Below are 21,817 nucleotides of genomic sequence, written 5' to 3' on the forward strand. Positions count from 1 at the left end.
AGCCACACCGTACTTCCCAGGCTGCCTAGCTGTGTGTCTCAAAACCCCTGACCTCAGGGAGCTCAGGAACAAGAGATGACCCCAACCACAAATGAGTCGTGGCCGATGACCCAGGTTTCTTACGATGGGCAACAGCAGACACATCCATGTGGCCAAAATCTGTACAACCTCCTCCTGAGCAAATGCGAGTCTGCAGTGGTGAGCCGGTGGGCTTTGCCTGAACACAAGACGAGATGGCCAGGCGTTGGCAGCTCACCCCTGTCATCCTGGCCACTCAGGAGGCTGAGATCTGAGGATCGCAGTTCAAAGCCAGCCAGGGCAGGAAAGTCTGTGAGACTCTTTATCTTCAATAAAGCACCAGAAAACCGAAAGTGGCGCTGTGGCTTAAGTGGTAGAGCACTTGCCTTGAGCTGAAGAGCTCAGGGACAGAACCCAGGCCCAAGCACCATGACCACCACCAACAACAACAACAAAAAGACAAGATGGCACCCAATGGGAATCAGTGGCTTCATAACTGGTCAGCAGAAACTAGCACAAAGCCTCTGAACACCGAGGTCACCAGACCGACACAACCAGCAGGACCTACGTGAGTGAATCCTCTCATTTCACCTTTGCTTGGATGTTGTTGAGTGCCATTGCATATCGGACACCAAATTCACCCCAGGGACTGCAGAGAAGAAATGGCCAGACTTGTCCTCTTGTTCCCATGAGTCAAACACAACAATGTCAGAATCTGGGGAGGGGGCCGCTGGCCGCTGGGGCGGGGTGGGGTGCCAGGAACAGATGGCAGGGGGTCACACGATCCCACCGCATCCATCCCAACCAGCCACACCGTAATTCCCACGCGGCCACGCCGTGGTGGAAATCCCTGCGTAGGGGCCTCCGCCAGGAAATACTGACGCCCCGAAGGACAGGCAGCCTGCACGGTCCTGTCCTCTGCCTGGGTCTACAAGAAGGTTAGGATCGTGGTGCCCCAGAGGTCCAGGAGAGTGCTTCAGAACCCAGCGTGGACTGAGTGTGGAAGGGGCCGGACCAGCAAGAAACCCTGGAGGACACTCAGGTCTGCCTCGCAAAGACCTCGCGCTCCCGGGGGGCTGAGCTTGGTGGCTTCCGAGCACTTCATGGAGCAGAGCTGCACAGCTTGAGAGGAAGCTGGGAGGCAGGCGGACGCCTGTCCCGTTCTGAGATCCCCGAAGCAACCACCCCACCTCTCCCCCGAGACGCCCACATGCTGGCAGCAGAGCGAAGAGCTGCAGGCCCGGTCAGATGTCACCAGCCTGTCTTTGAGGACTCCTCCAGCTCTCTCAAGCCTCCTCTAGACCCTTCCCCAAGCAGCCTGGGGTTCGAATGAAGGGGCACAGAATGCAGGTGGGGTGGGCTCCATGCGCTGTTCTAGGCTTCTCCTAACCCAGGCTCTTCTTCCCCCACCATCCAGGGTACCGCTCCCCCACACACACCCCAGGTCACGTCGGGTGCTGGCTGTCAGTACAGGTCTGGCCTGCGGCCCTGACCCCCCCACACACACACAGCCCAAGTACTTCATGGCCCAGTGGGCTCACCCCACCCCAAGGGATTTCCTCCTGTGTGTGCCCACCTGCCCTGGTGGGAGGTCGACCAGGGACAGAGAGATGTCCCGTCCCCAGTGGCCGCCACCGCCAAGCTGGCTCTGCCCACACCCGGGTGGCCCAGGCCGCCTGCTTTGTCTTCAGGCCTGAGGCTGCAGGCTGAGAGGGAGTCTTGGCTCCTGTAGCTTATACACCTGCTCCTCTCCCCCGACCGTCCGGAAGACACTGGTTCTGGCTCAAGCAAACTGTCCTGCATGCTCGGCCTTGCTCCAGCAGCCCCTTCTTCCTCCCCCGGGAGAGCTTCCAGCCCGGAATTGAGAGGATTCCTGTCTCGCCTTGCTCAGGACTTTTTCCTGACCAACCCCACCGCCAAGATGAGCTGCTCAAAGACCCCAGGTAGCTGAGGCACAGCTATCGCTGGGGGGTGAGGTGGAGGAAACCCAGGGGGTGCCCACCACTGACCCCCTGTGACCCACAGAGGCTGGAACCCCACGGACCCCCGGGAGGCTGTGCTGGTGCTGATCTCCACAGCTCCAGGGTGGGTCCTAAACCCCTGCCCCCCCCCATGGCCTTGGCTGCGGTCATTCCCTGGGACAGCCTCCCCTGCTGGGGCTGGTCTTGGCTGGAGAAAGGAAGGTTCCAGGACCCAGAGGTCCTGCTGTGAATCTCAAGTCTCACTTCTTGGGAGACCAACGCCAGCACAGATACGGGGCGGGGGCAGGGCTCTCCCTGTCACCCCACAGCACCCCGAGTGGGCTGCAGCCTCAGATCCCAGACTCCTCGGCCCTCAAAGTCAGGGTGGACTAGGGCAGGAAAAAGCAGAAGGAAAGAATTATCGGCCCCCAAACCAGGCCACAGTCTCTGTGGTGCGACGTGTCCCCTGGGCTGGTGGGCGCCGCAGACCCCGCCAGTGCTGGGAGCTGCTGAGTGGGGGTCTCCCCCAGCCCAGCACCCCCAGGTGCCACACGCAGAGACTCCCCCTTCTGAGGCCCCTGGCCACCACCCCCCGGGTGACAGCCAGATCCTTGGCCTCGGAGGACCAAGAGAACCAGAGATGGGATTGCAGAGAAAGACCCCTACAGACACTTCAGCTCATCCCACACCTGCCAGGCTCGGCTCGGGCCCAGAGATGGGAAGGCCAGGGGCTGCTGGCTGCCTGGGACCCACTGGCCTGCCCAGGAGACCTGTTGCCTGTCTGCACTAAACTGGACAGGCCCAGATACTCTCCTTGGAGGGTGAGCTGGGAGGCTCCTGTGGCCCCACCTCGGGAGCTGGCTTCTGACCCCGAGTGAGCGGAGGCAGGAGGGGAGGAGGGTTGTCTATAGAGGCTGGGGCAGGATAGCGGAGCCGATCCACCAGGACCTGTGGGGAAGGGAAGGGGCAAGGGAGGGGTGCTGCGGCTGCCACTTCCTTTTATTCCCCTGCATATGAGAACTGGAAGCAATGATTGCTTTCAGGGAAGAAAAAAAAAAAAAGCAAAGAAAGCAAGCCCCTGGGAAGAATGGAGAGGCCACCTGAGCCACTGTGATAAATGGTAGGCCGGCTTGTCCCCACACAGGGCCAGCGGCGTGCAGTTACGCTCTGGGGTTTCTCGGCACATCTTACAATTTTACAGTCACTGAACCCATTTATCTGCCTCTGTCCACAGCCGAGCTGGGCCGGGGAAGCAGGGGGACACGTCCGTCCTGTGTCCCCCCCCTCGTGGCTCAGCCTACGCACACACCCCCTTTTCCCTCGCCTCGTTCTCCGCTGCACAGGGTCCTGAGCTCCCAAAGCCCCATCCCCTTTCATTGGGGATCATCCCGAGGCCCCTCGCTGCCCTGTGGCGACCGTAGGTTCTCTTGGCCACTGGGCCCACTGACCACCGCCCTCTGCTGCTCAGAAGCCAGTATTGCATGACCCTAAGGAAGCTGGAGTCCCTAAGCCAGGATGACTCAATCAGAGGCTGATCACACCCGTGTGCCGTGCATGCCCAGGGAGGGTGGGTAATGCTGCACCCACACGTAGGGGAAGAGGAAGGAGCCTCACCTTCTACGGCCGGAGAGTAGAGCACGGACCTATGCAAGGATCGCAGGCTGCATGGGCAGCTTTGCCTTGGCTCCGGAGTCCAGCCTGGGCTCTCCCTCCACTGCGAGCACTGGAAGAGGAGCACAGCAGAACTGGGAAGCAGGGTGACCGGCCACGCCCGGGCCCCAGCGGGGTGACCAGCCATGCCCGGGCCCCAGCGGGGTGACCAGCCACGCCCAGGCCCCAGCGGGGTGACCAGCCATGCCCGGGCCCCAGCGGGGTGACTGGCCACACCCCGGCCCCAGGCTGTGGGGGGCTGCTTGACACAGGTCAGCATCGGATGCAGGACAGAGCAGCAGGCTCAGGAGCCTGCAGAGGTCCTCTGCCACCTGTGTCTTCCCCTCTCAAGCCCAGCCCCCATCAGTGGGTTCCCGGGGTGACGTCTGGCAGACCCCAGAAAGTGATGCAGCCTGAGGTTCTTGCCTTTGAAGGGCCCTGGCGAGGCCCTGGCTAGGTCCGCAGCCCCACAATGGGGGGCTCAGGGGACAGGTGTGCCTGTGTCAGACTTGGCGACGCTAAGCATGGCGGGTCTGCTGCGACAGGCCACGGGCCATCCGGGAGACACAAAGACAGTGGCTTCCCACGCCCCGGGCTGTGTGGGATGCACACCTCCCACACAGCAAGGTAGGGTGGCATCTGGGGAACACTTAGGATGCCATACACCCCTCCAAGGGCCTCCTGCCCCCACTCTAGCTGGCTGCTGACCCCCCCAAGCCAGGCCCAGGCCCTGGACAGCCCAGGACATCAGGATGTCTCCTCTGGTCACCTACAAGAAAACTGCTGCCCTGGAACCCGGGAACGGAGCCTGGGTTGAAGCCCCTCGGCTGAGCCCGGGATGTGCACCCAGTGACCCAACCTTTCAGAAGGGGAAGGAGAAAGCCTTAGCCAGAGTGCGGCCTAGGAAAGAGGCTGCTATGCCAGCTCTGCTTCTTGGAGTCTCCTTGGGGAATGCCACACACACACACACACACACACACACTCACACACACCCATGACTCTGAGAGACCTGCGCTCATCAGCACTCCTGACTCCAGCGGTGGACACCACCCTGACATGGCCTGAGCAGCCATTCCCCTCCTGGAGCCTGCGGGGAGCTCCCTTCCCACGTCACTCACCCCAGCTTCTCTCCCCTCATGGCCCAGCAGCTGCTGCTGCTCCTCAGGCCACGCCACAGACCACAGCCACCAGCACCGCCGTCTGGCCTCCACCTGTGCTCACAACACACCCAGGCCACCCGAGCCTGCCGTCAAGCCGGAAGCAGATCCCTGAGATCAGGGTACGTCTGGGAGGCGCTCCGTCCCTCCCAAGCCTCCCGGGCAGCAGGACACTGGATGGAAAGGAGAGCAGGTTGACAGAAGGCGTGTTCCCGGCCTGTCGGCCCCACGCTGCTGAGATGCACCCCGTGGGGGAGCCGGGGACAGCGAACCCCTCTGCTCTCTCCTGACTCTACCGCTACAAAGCGCCCCTTCCGGGCAACAGCACACCTGTGCCTCCTGCTCCCCAGCCTTGGACTGTGCCCGGACGAGCACGGCACAGGCTGCCGGCCCGCTGTGGTCTGAGCATGAACTTGACCGGCGCCTGGACTCCTTGGACAGCCGTCCGCTCCCCAGCCAGCAGTGAAGCAGTGGATGCCCAGTCTGCTCCTGTCGCTGTGAGGCTGGGGACCTGCCCTGCGGGGAGCTCACAGGCCACCCACCAGACACATCCACGCAAGCAGAGCCCTGCACACACTGCTGGGCCCCCAGCCTTCCCACCGGCAGCTGAGCGGGGAGGACCTGCCTACCGGCAGCTTTGTTTTCCAAAATCCAAATCCTTCCGAGCCACCAGCTGGCCAGTGTGTGGGTCTAAACGAGGACAGGCTCTGTAGGGCTCCCCTCGGCCCCCCAGGCTGTAGGCAGGCATCTGGAGGTGGCCCCTGTAGGCGCTGGTGGCCTAGTTCTCGGGAGGCTGAGGTCTGAGGATCTCAGTCCAAAGCCGACTAGCAGGAAAGTCCATGAGACTTAATTCCAATTATCCACCAGGAAACTGGAAGTGGTACTGTGGCTCAAAGTGGTAGAGTACTCGCCTTACGCAAAAAAGCTCAGGGACAGAGCCTAGGCCCTGAGTTCAAGCCCCATGACCACCAAAAAAAAAAAAAAATTGCCAGGTGCTGGTGGCTCAGACGTGTAATTCTAGCTACTCAGGAGGCTGAGCTTTGAGGATCCAGGTTCAAAACCAACTCATCTCCAATTAACCAACAAAAGGAAGGAAATGGAGCTGTGTCTCCAAAGGCAAGAAATGGAACTGTGTTTCAAGTAGTAGATTGCTAGCCTTGATCAAAGAGACAGTACTCAGGCCCTGAGTTCAAGCCCCAGTACCCAGTACTGAAAAGAAAAAAAGGAGAAGGAAGAAGGGGGGAGGAAGAAGAAGGAGAAGAAAAATGAGAGGAAGAGGAAAAAGGAGGAGGAGGAAAAGGAAGAAAGCGGCGGCGGCGGCAGCGGCGGTGTCTCATACCTCTTATCCTAACTCCTCAGGAGTTTGAGAGCCAGCTGGGGCAGGAGAGTCAGTAAGACTCTCATCTCCAATGAACCACCAGAAAAGCAAAAGTGGTGCTATGGCTCAAAGTGGTAGAGCCCTAGCTTTGAGCAGAAAAATCTCAGGGTCAGCGCCCAAGCCCGGAGTTCAAACCCCACGACCAACAACAATGCAAACTTCCTGATTAACAGTGGCAGTGTCTCTGCGGAGAGGCCCCCGAGGTTGGATGGCATGGACAGGCCTGAGCTGAGGGAGTTCACAGTACACTTCCAGGGAGGCCAGGCCTTGCCCTGGCTGGCCGGAGGGATGTGGCCTCATGGTACATCTGGCAAGGGCTCCCTGCTGGGGCTCTGGAGCTGCGCCCATGGGGGTGGTTGGCTGGGTTTTCCTGGGATCCCGGTCCCGTGGGGGAGGTCGGCCGGGTTCTCCGGGCCTGTGGGGAGGGGGAGGGCAGCCCCCCCCCAGCCTGGGGCCGTGCTCCAGCCCCGTCCTCGCCCACAGCAGACAGACGAAGCGGCACAGACGGACAGCCAGCCACTCCACCCCTCCGACCCCACGGAGAAGCAGCAGCCCAAGCGGCTACACGTCTCCAACATCCCCTTCCGGTTCAGGGACCCCGACCTGCGGCAAATGTTCGGGGTGAGTGTGCGCGGCCAGCCCGCTTGTCCCCACCCCACACGTAGCCCCGGTGGCTCCCCCCTTGGTGCAGGAGACCCCCGAGATTCCTTCCCGTGGGGGTCTAACCAACTCTCACCTTAACGTGTACGAGGGAGTCGCAAGAGAGACCCTAAGGTCCATTGTGGCTGCTTCTGAGCCCCGCTGTCCTCAGAGGACCCATAGGACCCCGACCCTGACAGCCAGTTAGGTGACAACCTCTGGTCCCCACCCCCATTTCTGGCAGAAGGCTCCTGGAGAGGCAGCCTGGCCTCCCGCCTTGCCGGGTGCCTCGGGAAATGCGTTGATGGGAACCCCACAAGCAAGGGTTCCCTCCCTGGATTTTTGCACCTGAGGGTTTTAGCAAGGTGCAGTGTCCTTGTGAGAATCCATGGGGCTTCCCTGGGCCCTGACGTGGGATTTGAACCCCTGAGTTCAGCCTCCACCTCCTGGGCCCGCCCTGGCTACGGGACCCTCTGAGCTGGCCAGGGCTCTCCTTCCCATCCATTCCCCGCTCCCCAACTCCTCTCTGCCTGCCACTGCCCCCCACCCCGTGCCTGCCGCACAGCTGGGCAGCCCCAGCACCCTCTCGCCCTCTCCCACACAGCTGGGAGGTGTCAGGCAATCCAGAGTCCCTCCAGAGCAGCGCCAGGGTGGGTGTCCGTCCCAGAAGCCCACTCCCCATCATAGGACAGGCCTCCCTGGATGTGATGCTCAGACTCACGGGATGGGGCAGGAGTTAGAACCACGAGATGCCACAGAGGCCGAGCCCACTGGGTCCTGAGGCCTGGGAAGGCTGCCGGACGCCTGGGCCAGGGCTCCCTTAAGGCAGCAGTGGGCGCTCACTGACCCGTGTCCTTGAGCTGCTCCCTAAGCACCTGCGGGGCAGGGGGAAGTGAGGCCCGGGAGCCTTGCTGCGTGGCTCCTAGCTCCCCAGGTCCCCTTCCGCGGTCTCAGGGGTGAGCGAGGTGAAGGGGGCTCCCTGTAGTTGCCCGCACAGGAGGCTGCAGGAGAACGAGGCCCGGGGAAGGGAGGCTCAAGGACTGGTTCGCAGGTTTGTGGCCTCACGTGTCAGTGAAGGACCCTGGGCAGCCAAAGAGCAGACAGGAAACAGGCCAGAGAATCCCAACCAGGCCGCCTGCCTTGTCCCGTACCACAGGAGGACCTGGTTCCAGCCACACCGCCTGGCCCCCTGCAGCACAGGGCAGCCGTGCAGGGGCCCCAGGTCCTCCCTGGCCCAGGTCATACCCTTCCTCGACCTGTCCACATCCTCTGTAGACAGACTTCCTTCCCGGAAACCTTCACCCATTAGTGTGGACTGGCGGGGGGGGAGGGGGTACACCTTGGGCATTCCATCCCTCCGTGCCAAGTCCCTGGGAGCCTTGTGCTGGGTCACCCTCCCACTGCGTGCTGGCAGAAAATGCCCCTTACGGAGAAAGGCACAGGCCTCCAGGAGAAGCCAAGCAGGGGGTCTCCCCTCCCGTAGCATGCCAGGGACACAAGGACTTCCCATGGCCTGGGCTAGGCTCAGGAGTGGAATGGACAGACCACTGTCTTAACCCACTCTCTCCTCCTTCCCTCCTTCCCTCCTTCCCCCCCTCTCTCTCTCCCTCCTCTCTCTCCTCTCCTCTCTCTCTTCTTTCTCTCTTCCTCTGTCTCTCTGCAGCAATTCGGGAAAATTTTAGACGTGGAGATCATTTTTAACGAGCGAGGCTCCAAGGTGGGTGCCGTGCAGAGGCCGCCACCATTACAGCGCCGGCTATAGGTCCCGCCAGGCTAACCTGTGAAACGTGCGTTTCCTTCCTGGAGAGCTCCGCGCCCGAGGACCCCTGAGCAACACGGGTGCTTGTACTCCCCGCTCTCCCGCCCCGCCCCCAGCTGTCTGTGTTGTTGTTGCCGCCAAGCTGCTTTTTCTCTCTGAGCCGCCAGGGCCTGGGCCTGGGCCCTGCCCCCCGCCCGGCCACTCACCCCAGGACCTGGAGGCTTGGGGGAGGGGTGCAGGGTGGGCAGGCCGGAGGGTCCCAGCGAACGCCAGCCCGACCCCGCCCCCTCCAGGAAGGCGAACCCTCCCACCCCGGGCTCCTAGGGCGAAGGTGGGTGGGGCTGCGGCCCTCCAGCATGTCTTGATGCCCAGCCTCGGCCCCCATCCTGAGGCCGGGTCAGCATCTCTTCGTAGCTTTGGCCTGTGCCCTGGAGGTGCCAAGCGGTCAGGTCAGGCTGGGCTCAGGCTGGGCTCACAGCTGCCCCCACCTGGGGTCCACCTCCCACCCCCCCCACCCCCGCATCCAGGGTCCCCACCCCGGGCACCCCTCTGGCTTCCTGGAGCTCTCCTTCACTCACCTGACTGGACCCCTTCTCTTTCTCTCTCTCTCTCTCCCGCCCCTTCCCTGCCCCTCCCTATGGCCCTGCCCCCCCCTGCTCCCCCCTCTCCTCCTGTGTGCCCTCCTCCTCATCCTGTCTTCTCGTGTCTGTCCTCTGCTCACAGGGTTTTGGGTTTGTAACTTTTGAAACTAGCTCAGATGCTGACCGAGCCCGGGAGAAGCTGAATGGCACGATCGTAGAGGGACGGAAAATTGAGGTGCTCAGATAAGTGTGTGGCGGCAGGGAGTCCTGGGTGGCACCTGTCTGTCACCCTGGGTCCCCCATCGGCCCACCAGGGTCCGCCCCGCAGACAGCCCGCCGGGGCCTTCCACGGCGGGAGGACGGGTCACCTCACCCACACACCCATGAGCTTTGGCTGCAGCCAGCCCCTGACTCACCCGGGGTCCACCGCTGCCCTCCACCCCTCGAGCGGCCCTGCCCCTGCCCAGACACGGAGCAGGCTCAGAAATCGTGTGAGGCCTGGCCCATTCAAAGGCCACAGCCAGTTCTGGCTGTCCTCCACGGGGGAGGGGCTGACCCCTAGGGTACTGAAGCTGACCTGCCACCAACCACACTGCCCAGTGCCTACACTTTGCCCCCTTGGTCCCCTCCTTTTTCACTCCCGGCCTCTGCTCCATACCAGCAAGTGGTCAGAGGGCAGCAAGAAGATGGAGCGGGGCCTGCCCAGTGCCTCTGCTCCTCCTCTCCCTCTCCTTGCCCCCACCCCGTGTGGTGTATGGCTCCGAGTCCCAGGGCTGGGTCTCCAGCAGGTGCAGGTTCACAGGGGGAGATGGAGGAGCCTCAGCCTCAGGGCAGGGGTTGGGGGGAAGGAGGAGGTTTAAGAAGCTAAAGGCATTCCAAAGTCCACCGACACAGCCCAGTGCCCCATGGGCCCCCAGGGCCACAGCCTGGACTCCTGTGTCCAGCGCTCCCTGCCCTCCTCCCTCCCACATGTCCTCTGTCCTTTATGTCCACTGGCAATCTGACTTACAACTCTGGAAAAAAAGACTTGGATCTATCTTGACCCTACAGCCCCCCCCACCACTCGAGGTGCCAAAGCCCCCAGTCCCAGGGGGGAAGGGGTGCTCTGCTCTGAGGGTCCCAGAAGGGTCTCTGTTGACTGGCCCCAGAAACACTTCACGAACAGTGCTCTGCCTAAGGGTTGTAGTAGGGGCTGGGATCTGTTGTGATGGCCTGTGCCGAGCACAAGCGCAGCGATCTGGGTTGAAGGGATCTGGGCCAGGCTGGACAGCGGCCTGGGTCCTGGAAACATCCCTCCCAGAGGCCCTGGGAGGCTGGAAACACAGGCAGGACTGGGATGGCCACCTGGCCTGCAAGGAACAAGCACGCCCTCCTTTTCTCTTTCCTTCTCTGGACAGGTCAATAATGCCACCGCCAGAGTCATGACCAACAAGAAGACCGGCAACCCCTACACCAATGGTAAGGAGCCAAGGGTCCTCCTGTGGGCTTGCAGGGGCGTGGCTGGAGAGCTCAGGGGAGCAAAGGGTTCTGCAGGCCAGCTTTCCTGCCTGCTACATCCCTCCGCCCTGCTTGCTATCCCAGCCTTCCTGTTCCTGTCCACTCAGGAGGAGGCGGTCAGCCAACACAGCGCCCCCTCATGGCCAGTGCTCTCACAAGAGCACCCACAGAGTGTCCAGGGACTAGCTGGGGGCAGGGGCAGCAGAGACCCCCTGGTGATCCCTTGTGCTCGTTCAAGGCTTCCTGTCTAGGAATATGGCACCCACCACCCAGGAGCTGTGTAATGACAAATAATACCTCTCAGTGCTGGGTGCTTGCTGTTGAGTGAGCGAGGGTGCTATTGTAAAGAACTGGGGTGGTGGGGGCACTGGCCCCCTGTGTGTGCACCTGCCAGGGGAGTCTGCTGGTGTCAGGTGCTGGCTGTGGGCAGAGCACCGGGCCACTGTGTGGGCTGCTGTAGCTCAGCTGGCACCTGCAGGCCCTCTCTCCTCCCGCTAGGGGGCTGTCAGCACTGACCACCACTGCAGGATGGGCCTTTGTGGGCCACCTGTCCTCAGGTGGGCACGAGGTCTGCCTCTCCGGTCCCTGCACGCTCCCAGCTGTGCGTGTGGCCCCACTACTGCCCAAGTGCGCCGCGGGAGCCGGGGCCGATTGGCCGTGCAATTTGAGCTCCCGCAGGTGTCCATGCAGAGGCTCTGGCTGGAATATTGCGTGCACGCACCTCCCACTCCTGTGGGAACTCAGATTTCTCCAATCTTTCTGAAAACTCGTGGCCGCTTGTCAGCACCCCGAGCACTTCCTGGCTGTGGCTGCCGGAACCCGGCTCTGGAAGGGGAAGGAAATGCAGTAGATTTTCCCGTCGGGTGGACAGGACGCGGGACTTGTGGGCGGCTGTGTTTAACCTGTGGGCAGTGTGGCGGGAGCCCTCACAAGGCCACAGCCCCTGTGTCCCGGAGCCCAGCCCAGCAAGTGACCCGTGTGGGTTCCAGTGGTGTGAGTGACCCCACCCCCAGAGGAGCAGCTTGTTAGCTACCACGTCTTCACGTGCTGCGTCCACGTTAAGTCCAGTAAAGCCCCGCCTCCTGGGCTCGTGGACCAAACCCCTGGAGAACTTGAACCTGGCCCCACGGGGTGCCTTGTTCGGCGGTCTGATGTGGATGGCTGGATGACTGGGCCAGTGTGAATGCTAGCTACAGTGTCCTGGGTGTCCCTAGTAACTCTCTGTCTGAAACCTAGGCTGGGACAGCAGGGGAAGGAAGAGCGTGGGCCTCCTGGAAAATGGGCCCCCAAAGGTCCCTCAGGTCCCTCTGCACATCCAAGTGTCAGCTGCAGACGCTGCCGAGGAGCCTGCTGCTCCCCCCAGCCCAGGAGCCTTGCTTATGCCAGCCCTTTCTGGGCAGAACTGGAGAATGAGGGGTGTGTTGTGCAGAAAGGATTCCAGCGCCAGTCCAGCGCTGACCAGCTGTGTTCTACACTGCCTCCCAGGGGGCCGGCCACCAGTGCAGGCCAGATGCAGGGTCCCGCCTGCCCCTGCTTCTGGTGCAGTGTCCCTTAAAGGCCTCCACTGGCCAGGGCAAGAGACACAAAGCTGCCAGATGCCTGTGGCTCACACTTGTCATCCTAGCCACTCAGAAGATGAAGGTCTGAGGGTGGAGGTTTGAAGCTAGCCAGGGCAGGAGAGTCCAGGATTTTATCTCCAATTAACCACCAAAAAGCTGGAAGTATAGCTGTGGCTCAAGTAGTAAAGTACCACCCTTAAGCAAAAAGTTCAGGGGACAGCGCCCAGTAGACCCTGAGTTCAAGCCCCGGTATAAAGACAGAGAAAAAGACAGAGAATTGCAAAGGGACAGCCTGTGTTCCCTGCAGGCTGACCTAGAGCAGCCCCAGGGCGTGTTAACCACGAGAATCATGGCATCTGTCACTCAAGGTGGACTCACCACTGCAGGAAGCAAGCCCACCGGGTCGGTGTCTCTATTTAGAGGAGGAACAAAGGACCACCCAGGGGTGGCTCTCGGGCAGCTCTGTGACTGCTGGAGGCATCCAGAGAGCCAGAAGCATGTTAGGGGCCATCGGGAAGCCAGAGAAACAGGAAAAGGGCTCCGATCTGGGGGGCAGACACCAGCCTGGAAGGATCTCATCCAGGAGGGGTCCGGTGGGGGGGGGGTGGGTGCCGTTGGGGTGGAGCCTGGGGAACACAGGCCCCAGGTCAGCCCCAGGCCTCTCTGCTCCATTGGGCACATTTTGCTAAGAAAGGTCTGGGGGGCGGGGGAGGCGGGGGGAGGTTTGGAGGTTTTTCCAGATGAAACACTTCTTCCCTCCTACCCTCAGATGGATGGAAGATTCCAGAGTCCCATCCCTGACGTTCAGATGTGGCGATGGGAGACAAGGGGGTAGAGTTTGCCCCGGGGCGGGACAGGCCTGGGCACTGGATGATCTGGCTGTCACCCTCTCCCAAGTTGACCCAGGTCCCCTCTGTCCCTCCTCGCAGTGCAGACGGACAGAAGGGGCACAGACAGGACAGCCGTGGGGTGGGGGAGCTGAGCAGGGAGCTGAGCCCTGGCTGTTCGTGCTGTCAGAACACCGGAAAGCAAGCTGCTTTCCATAGAAAGGCTGAGTCCGCCTATGCTCCTGGGTCCCCCATGGGAGAAGGGACCCCCGCACACACCCCTCCGTGCAGGAAGGCTGAGGCACCGCGGGGCTTGGGGACTGGGCAAGAAACAGGTCTGCCTGAGGCTGCAGGCTCAGGTCCTTGTGTCCCAAAGTTCCAGCCTCTGCCCTGCCTCTGGCTCTCTGTGGGTGAAGTGGAAGGGTGTGCCGTCGTCCGCTTCTGGGGGTGAGGACCCCATGGGTTTGGGACCTACGTGTGGCAGCACAGAGGGCGCAGGAACTATTAGCTGTCATTGCTCTTACCCCAATCCGGTGGCCCTTTCTCCCTCCTCTGGGAAGACCACCATGGGACCACAGGGGAAGCAGGGGAAGCTAGGACAGGGGGCACCCCAGGAACTTGGAGCAGGAGGAAGACTGAGGCAAGAGGTGGGGAGAGACCTTGAAAACAGAATCTCTCGCCCCAACCATGACTGGATGTTTGGGACTCTCCTTGGTGTTCTGGGTGGGAAGAACAGGACTGAGGGGAGCCTAGGGGCAGGAGGGGAGTGAATTGGCCCTGCTGTTCCAGCCATGGGGGGTTGCAGTGTCCGAACTGGGCTGGGCACCTGGCCTCCCCCACCTCAGCCCTCTGCAAAGGCCTTGGGCATGACCCTGCCTATGGATGGGGGGGAGGAGGGGGGCACAGAGGAGGCGGGGGTGGGGGGGAGTCCCAGGCCCAAGATGAGCTAGGAAAAGGCTTGAGAAAGCCAGTGAGTGCCCTGTTTCCGTCCCAGGCTGGAAGCTCAACCCGGTGGTCGGTGCCGTCTACGGGCCTGAATTCTATGCAGGTAAAGATGGGGTGCTGGAACAGGTGGAAAGGGGAAGTAGCGGGGGTGGGACCCGGTGAGGCCCGCCGTCTGCCCCCTTCCCTCCTTCAGCTCCTCTCTGTCTCCCCTTCCATGCAGTGACCGGCTTCCCCTACCCAACCACGGGCACAGCAGTTGCCTACCGGGGCGCGCACCTTCGGGGCCGGGGCCGGGCCGTGTATAATACGTTTCGAGCTGCACCACCTCCTCCTCCCATCCCAACTTACGGAGCGTGAGTACCTGGAGGGGGAGAGGCTGGATGAAGACCCCTGGGGTGGGGGTGGGGGTGGGGCAGGGGAAGGGGAAAGGGGAGGGGCGGTCTCGGCAGACTTTTCAGTAACTGGGGCAGGGAGGGAACTCCAGAACTCATCTGGTCCAGATGCTAAACAGGGGCATTGTCCTCCCTTAGGTCCAATGAGGGGCTTCTGGGAGCCCCCGCTGGGCCTTTTCCCCAGGGTGCACGGCCATCCACCCCTGAAGGGGGTCAGCTGCCTGGGAGGGTGGGGGATGGGAGAGGGCTTACAAGTTGGACCGAGGGGCCCCCTGGGTTTGGGGAGAAAGGAGCTGATCAGCAAGGGTGTTACTCTATTGTTATACCAAACAGGGCACTGGAGCAAACGCTTGTTAAAATGCCAGTCCCGTGGGCGGGGCTGGCGCCGTGCCCCCTCCCTCAGCAGCCTCCGGAGCCGGCCTACCCTGCCTCTCCAGCGTGCCCACCACTCTCTTGTCCGTTTGCTTCCAGGGTCGTGTATCAGGATGGATTTTATGGTGCTGAGATTTATGTAAGTGTAGCCCTGGAGAAGGGGAGGGAGTCAGGAACAATTTTTTTTGTCTCCATGAGAAGTCAGTGTCTCCCCTCAAGGCCTTACCTCCTCCCACCCTTGGGACCCAGGAATCCAGGGCAGCAGGCTGCACAGACAGAGCACAGGAGACCCCAGCACAGCCCGGTCTAGGTTACCTGTGCTCACTGAGGAGTGCTAAATCCATCTCCCAGTGGTCCTATGAGGTCCGGTTCGCAAGGTTATGTATGGTGGGGGCAGCGGGAAGCTCTCCCACACCCAACCACCCTGTGGTGGGACACGTGAGCCCCTAAACACACAGCTGTCCAGTGTAGAGGCCCGGAGCGCAACCAGAGGCAGACCCCACAAGGTCTCAGGCTCCTGTGTCCCCGCCCTCCAGAGAGGGTCTGTGGGCCACCCTCCTTTCTGATTCAGCACGTACTGCGTCCCAAGGCTCCGAGCCCCTCATCAGTGATCCCACGGCCATACCTAAGTCCTGGTCAGCCATCTGAAATTCAGCTATTCTCCCCCAACCCTCCCCGCCTCTAATCTAAGGCCAACACATCTAGGGTGCCTGAGGAAGCCCTCTGGCCTAACCCTTCCCAAGGTCCAGAATCACCCCTGGGTTCTCCTTGCCTGTCTGGGGTTGCTGACCTGTTGGTGGGTCTTGGGGCATCTACCATGTGCCAAGAACCAGCACACTGGCAGAGGTAGAATGGGTACCCACTAGTGTCTGCCAAACGTGCAAATGGTCCTAAGAACGTGTGAATGGGTGAATGTGTGAAAGACATGAGCTGCAGCCCCTCCTTCCTCGAGCCGTGCCATTAGACAGTTCCTCAGACCACAAGCCAGGTGCCCGGGTCAGGCAACACCTAAACCTTACCTGTGTCCGTCCCGTCTTCCTGACCCAGTCTCTCCCTGGGCCAGCCCCACTGAGTCTGTCTGCCGTCTCTCCTTCCCACCCGTTCTGCAGGGAGGCTACGCAGCCTACAGATACGCTCAGCCCACAGCAGCAGCCGCTTACAGCGACAGGTGAGGCGGGACCGCACGCCAGGCTTGGGCATCGGTGGGGAGCTGGCCCAGGGCCCCCGGAGGGCTGGGCACGGAGGCAGGAAGTGCTGGCCACCACTCAGGACTTCCCGAGCCAGGTCCACGTGGGGCTCAGACCCTGGGACCAACGAGCCCAACGTCAGTCATTTCCTTACTTGTGTGAGGGGGACAATGGTGAGAGCCCCCCAGGAGCCGCTGGTGATTTCCCGCCCTGAGGTCTGACACCCCGCATAGTAGTTATGATCCTCAGCTTGACCTCCAGAAACAGCATTCACTGGACTGAAACCCCACAGCTCCGAGGAGGAAAGGCCACCCCCCCCTCCTGTGGGATAGGGTGGACCAGGGTCGGCAGAGCGTGCATGTGTGCGTGCGTGCGTGTCATCTGGGGTCAGCCCCCACTCCAAGGGCCCGGGGGAAGGCCGTGGTGGCTGGCCTCCTTTCCTCTTCATGTCTGACCTAGCACCTTTTGGGCCATGCTGTAGCCCTCTGCGTGTCCCTCTCATCCACATGGCCCCCCTGGCCCGAGGGACACCTGACCTGCTCCTTGAGCCACCTCCCAGGTGTGTGTGTGGTCCTCAGGGCCCCACACCTAATCCTGTCCTCTTGTGTGTAGATGTGTATGTGAGAGAGAGAGAGAGCTGGAACTGGGGCTTGAACTCAGGGCCTTGCACTTCCGCTTGGCTTTTTCCGTCAAGGCTGGTCCTCTACCACTTGAGCCACACCTCCACGTCTGTAGTCCTGTCCTCTTGGGAGGCTGTCACTGCACAATAACCTGAGTGGACACCGCAGCGGCAGCATTCCTCCCCCGCCCCCAAGTCCTTAGCCTTGCCGTTCTGCGCATGGAGTCTGACCCCTCCTGAGCTGCACAGTAAAGATCTCCACGACGGGGCTGGGATGTAGCTCAGTGGCAAAGCACTTACCTAGCAAGTGCAACATCCTGAGTTCGATCCCCAGTACCAAAAAAGAAAAGAAAAAGATCTCCATGAGGCTCTGAGCAGGACACGCAGCCCCCTACACTGGGTGTACTGAAAGGGTGACCTGTAGGGTTCCAGAAACTTCCTTCCAGGCAGGAAGGAAGGACAGACTGAATAAGGAGGGCCTGGTGAGAGAAGGAGGCGCCCCGCGGCTGGGCCCTCCAGATGAATGCCGGCGCGGGGTGATCTGGGAGGAGGGGGATTCACGCCCCTCACCTGCCCGCGCCCTCTCCCCCACGCTCTTCCCATAGTTATGGCAGAGTCTATGCAGCTGCTGACCCCTACCACCACACCATCGGCCCCACGGCGACCTACAGCATTGGAACCATGGTAAGGAGGCGGGCGCTTCCCGGCCGTGATGAAGAGATGGGGAGCTGGCTGCAGCCAGGGAGCGGGTCAGGTGCTCAGGAGAGAGGGGGTCTCTCCCTGGAGGCTTGGGAAGGTTTGTGGCTGTACGGGGGTCCTGGGGGAGGCTTCCGCCCCTCTCTTTTGAAAAAGGAGGGAAGGCAAGTCTGACCAGATGATGAGCCACGCAACACCCCCATGGGACCCCCATCTTCCTGCACCCTTGACCAGAGTCCTATCCAAACCCTGTGGCCCCGGCTGAGCCGCTCTGCAGACTGGGCGTGTGTGACCTGATTTCCCCCCTGTGCCCTGTGTGAGCCAGCCCTCACCCTCTATTCTCACACGGGGAGAGAGCCAGGGCTCCCCATTGTTTCTCTCCATCGTCCTGGCATCGTTTGGGGATCCAGGGTCTTGGTGTGGGGCGGGGAGGAGGGGCCCTGCCCGGCTGCTGCGGGTCAAAGAGGGACAATGACGGAGTGGGGGGGGGGTGCCTCGCTGCTGGACCGTGCAGGCTGGCGTGCGTGTGTGTGTGCATGTGTGTGTGCGTGTGTGTGTGTTTATGACTGGCTTTGGACACACACAGCCCAGCCCCTCTGTACCCCCAGATCTATGTCCAGTGCACACCCAGTCCTTGTGCCTGCTCCTACCCACAGGGTGTCAGTCTGTTTTTAGCTAGCTTGGCATCCAGCATCAAAGATGAAAACATTTCGGGGGCAGTGACGAGGCCCTGTGCATTTTTTCCCTCCCCCCGGTGTGGAGTGCTCCCTCATCATCTTGCCTCACCTCCTTTTGCTTTTCAATTTTTAGCGAGCCGCAGATGCCCCGCGCAGGCTTGGGGAGGAGGCTGTGGCTCGGGGGAGCGACTAGCCCTCCATGCGGTGCTGAGGCTGGGGCTGGAGGCCGCAGGCCGCTGGGCATCCCAGCTACCACCACTCTTGACTTTTAAGATTTCCTACCCCGCCCCCCCCAACTTTTCTTCTCTTGCATTTGCCATCTTTCCCCCATTTTCTGGCAAAACTAGTGGGCGGGGCGGGAGGATCCGGTGGCTCCTCCCTGCCTGGGGGTGTCCCAGCGATGTATGAGAAGGAGAGCACCCCACATGCCCCCTGGCCGGGCCCCTCGAGGCCTCAAGAGCACAGGGTGGGCTACAGAACGAGTGTCCCCTCCCCCCCCGAAGGGGAGTGGGTCCAGCAGCCCCCGAAAACCCGGTCAGCATCCGTGGATGAGGAGAAGGGGCTCGCGCTGGGATGCTCTCCACCAGGAGCCCCAAGACGCGGCCCAGAGATGGCTCAGAAGCTTCCGTGCCAGGAGCCCTGTTGGCTGAGGGCCCCAGGGCTCCCCTACCTACTCGCCCCTCCCCAGACCCCCACTGCTCCACGCTGGCCCACCCCCCCCCGTTGTCATGACAACCAAGGCCCAGTCTTCCCTGAGGAACCTCCTAGAAGGGGAAAAAGGAAGCGGGATTTAGCCATTTCTTTTCTGTTTTCCCTTTTTTTTTTTTTTTCCTTTTTCTTTTGGCTTTTTCTCCCCCCTACCCATAGGCGGTACTGATTGGCTGTTTTTCATCTTTGATGTTGCAGGCTAGCCTCTGCCGAGGAGGGTACAGCCGGTTCACCCCCTACTAGCAAGAGACCCGCCCCTAACAGCATTCACACTACTGCCTATTCCAAACCACACCCTACAGCCCAAACACCAGGCCCGGCCACCGGGAGGACAGTGCACCCCTGACCCTCTGCGACTCTAAATCCATAGATTTTTGGTTTTTTTTTACCTCCGCCCCGCCCCTGACGCTGTATGTGTCTTTGACCCTGGTTTTCCCTGTCTGTCTGAACCTTGGTTTCCTATCTTGGCTTTGTTGATGTTGTACTTCCCGAGCCTCTGCAGGTATGGTATACACACAGCAGGGCAGGCTGGGAGGGCGGCACAGGCCCCGCGGAGCTCCCCAGACACCAGCCCGGCCGCCCCCAGGGCCCCTCAGCCAGCCCCTGCAGGGCTCAGCTGCCTGGTCAGCAGGCAGCCAGGGCTGGCCTCTGGTCGGTGGGTTTCCTAGTCTGGACAGCCTCCTGTCCAACCTTCCGCAGGGATCTCAGTAACCACCTCCACCCTCCCAGGCCCCACTCGGCCCAAGCTCCTATTGCTGATTAAATTTTATTGACAATGTTTCCCGCCCTGGTTGTCACAAACACGCTGCTTGATGTGCAAACGGTGCTGGGGGAACTGGTGGGGGGGGGGGGATGTCATGGTGAGAATTAGAAGTGTGGAAAGAAATGCCCCGCCCCCAGGCACCTTTATACCAATGTCCATTCCAGAAAATGGGAGTGGGCGGGTGATGCCTTCCTCGGCCCCCCCCAGATCCACCACAGACCCGTCTAGAGAGGATGTGCAGAGCTGTGAGACCGTGGGAACTCTCCAGCCCTGCAGAGGGCCGGAGGAGACACATGGACCTGACCACTAGTGGGTGGGCGGGTCAGGTGACAGCTCCTCCAAGGGTCGGCCCCGGGACACACGTGGGAGAGGTGCAGGCCGCTCTGGAGGGGTCGGAGGGGCAAGGCTGTCACCCAGGGGCGTGCCCCCTCTCACCCGAGCCCATGCTCTCAGCCTGACCATGCCCCGCCCACTGCCCGGTCCAGTCACCTGGCCAGGCTGCCTTCCTCCCCGCCTCGCCACCCCCTCTACCCCACCCCCGCAGCATCCAGACTGGCCACAGATCTCCCTCCATTCAGCCACATCCATCCTGGAAGAGGGCGTGGCTGTAGGCCTAGCTTGCAGTAGGTGGTGGGGTCCCAGAAGCCTGGAGCTAGGGGACAGTGGGACTTCAGGCCAGGCTGGGGCCAGTGGTCATATACCCCACCCCACCCCACCCCCACCTGCAGCTGCTCCTGAGAAACCGCAAGTCCTGCCTTTCTGTTTCTGTTGTAGTGAAACCTTCCACCGTTTCCTTCTCGGACCATGAAGGGTAAAAACAAAACAAAAAACAAAAAAAAAAAATCACAAAAAAAAACAAAACAACAAAAAAAAAGATGTTAAAGATCCAAGCAACAACAACAACAACAAAAATAACCAAACCAAGAGGCATCCAACCACGTCCAGGTCCTGGTCCGGCACCCACGGAGGGAGCGTGGCCCGCGGGGGCGCGTGGAAGAGACGGCGGGGCGGGGACTCCACTTTCTATCCAGTCTTCCTTTCCCACCCCCACTCCCAGGACTCAGGGTCAGCAGCCTGGCTGAGCAGAAAGGGATGCGCCAGGCCCTCGAGGGATTGGGTGTGGGGAGGGGCCTTGTCCCCAGGGCTCCAGCGAGGCCTGGTCACTCGTGCTGCCCGCGCCCTTGGCCGTCCAACCAGCAGCCCTGGGGTCCTCCTCCAACGCAAGGGCTGACGTGGCTCCAGAACTCCAGGGCACCCTTGGCCCTGCTGCGCCCCCCCCGCCCCCCCGGCGTGAGTGAAGGAAGCCCGCCCAGCAGGACCCGCCCATGCCACACACGTGGACAGGAGGGCCCTGAAGCAAAGGACTTGCCCTTAGCCACCATCTCCCTTCCCAGAGGGGGCCCTGTGGACCTGTGGGGCTGAAGGCCAGCCTCCTGCTGCCCACCGGGAGCCAGCCCTCCCCGTGGGGCTCACTCCTGCTGGGGAGCAGGGGCAGCGATGGACAGGCCAGCACCTGGCAGCATCCAGGCTGGAAGTTGTGGTGCTATGGCTGTGGATGGCCACAGGCAAGAGCAAAGGATGGGGGAGGCCTGGGCCGGCCCCGCTGCCGCCGGGGAGGCCAGGTGGACGCCAGCTGGTCCCCGGGCAGGTGTGGGCAGTCCCAGGGGTCCATAGCTGGCCCCTGGGCAGGCAGAGGGAGCAGGGGCTGGGTGGCAGGCAGGGGCCCCAGCAAGGCAGGGCTAGCTACAGCAAAAACTTCATGAAACCATGGGCTCCCGACATGGCTCCGCTGTCTCATGAAACTTCAAAACTAAAAAGAAACACACCTCACTTTATATTCAGCATCAGCTACCGAAGCTATTGAAATGGAACCCTCCTTTTCTACTCCTGTTGTACACAGCCCCGCGCCTGTCTCTGGCTCTGTCCTCCGTAGAGCCCGCGCCTCCTGCTGTCTCGGACCCTCTTCCTGCAGCAGCTCAGACCCCGCCCTGTTCCCCCCAGGACTGCAGCCGAGCCCCAGGCTTCCTTTCTTACCATTCTGTATGCTTCCAAGGTGTGATCATTCAAACCAACAGTATTATTATTAAGATTATTAATAAAGATTTCTTTCTTCAAGCCAGGAATGCTCTTTCTGATTTGGCAGCTCCAGGCACAGGGTTGGGGGGGGCCGAGGCCCGGGTGTCTCCCCAGGGGGTGGGGGGGCAGAACCTGCTCTGGGCGGGAATTTAAAGCCCAGACCGCAGGCTCTTCTGGCCATGGTCTCCTCTCCTGGGCCTCCGTGGAATGGGGTGCCCAGGGTCACGCCGCAGAAGCTAGAAGACTTGTGTTGCCTGGAGGTACATGTTCTCTCCGGCCCCTGGGAGGTGGGTGAGGCGGCAGCGGAGGAGGGAGGGAGGCTAGGTGGGGGCTGGGCTGGGCCCCAAGGAAACCAA

General features: G+C 61.5%; 1 protein-coding gene across 10 annotated transcripts in view; it reads left to right on the forward strand.

Annotated features, from left to right (window-relative positions):
- Positions 1-21,508, forward strand: part of Rbfox3 (RNA binding fox-1 homolog 3) — a 331,439-nt gene extending 309,931 nt beyond the window's left edge. For 3 of the 10 annotated variants that reach the window (XM_069992838.1, XM_069992837.1, XM_069992833.1), the window contains 10 exons: positions 6,648-6,785; positions 8,467-8,520; positions 9,286-9,378; positions 10,541-10,601; positions 14,021-14,074; positions 14,192-14,324; positions 14,697-14,874; positions 15,845-15,903; positions 17,147-17,225; positions 18,821-20,089. In XM_069992838.1, coding sequence (XP_069848939.1) covers positions 6,648-6,785; positions 8,467-8,520; positions 9,286-9,378; positions 10,541-10,601; positions 14,021-14,074; positions 14,192-14,324; positions 14,697-14,874; positions 15,845-15,903; positions 17,147-17,225; positions 18,821-18,865 — 894 coding nt within the window. In that variant the 3' untranslated portion in view covers positions 18,866-20,089. Of the gene's footprint in view, positions 1-6,647; positions 6,786-8,466; positions 8,521-9,285; positions 9,379-10,540; positions 10,602-14,020; positions 14,075-14,191; positions 14,325-14,696; positions 14,875-15,844; positions 15,904-17,146; positions 17,226-18,820; positions 20,097-20,159 lie in introns of those variants that run through there. The other 7 variants (XM_069992834.1, XM_069992835.1, XM_069992839.1 and 4 more) reach the window with 7 other exon arrangements.
- The last annotated feature ends 309 nt before the right edge of the window (positions 21,509-21,817 follow it).

This window comes from Dipodomys merriami, unplaced genomic scaffold, assembly GCF_024711535.1.
Source record: "Dipodomys merriami isolate MVZ:Mamm:240054 unplaced genomic scaffold, mDipMer1.0.p SCAF_42, whole genome shotgun sequence".
Taxonomy (NCBI): Eukaryota; Metazoa; Chordata; class Mammalia; order Rodentia; family Heteromyidae; genus Dipodomys; species Dipodomys merriami.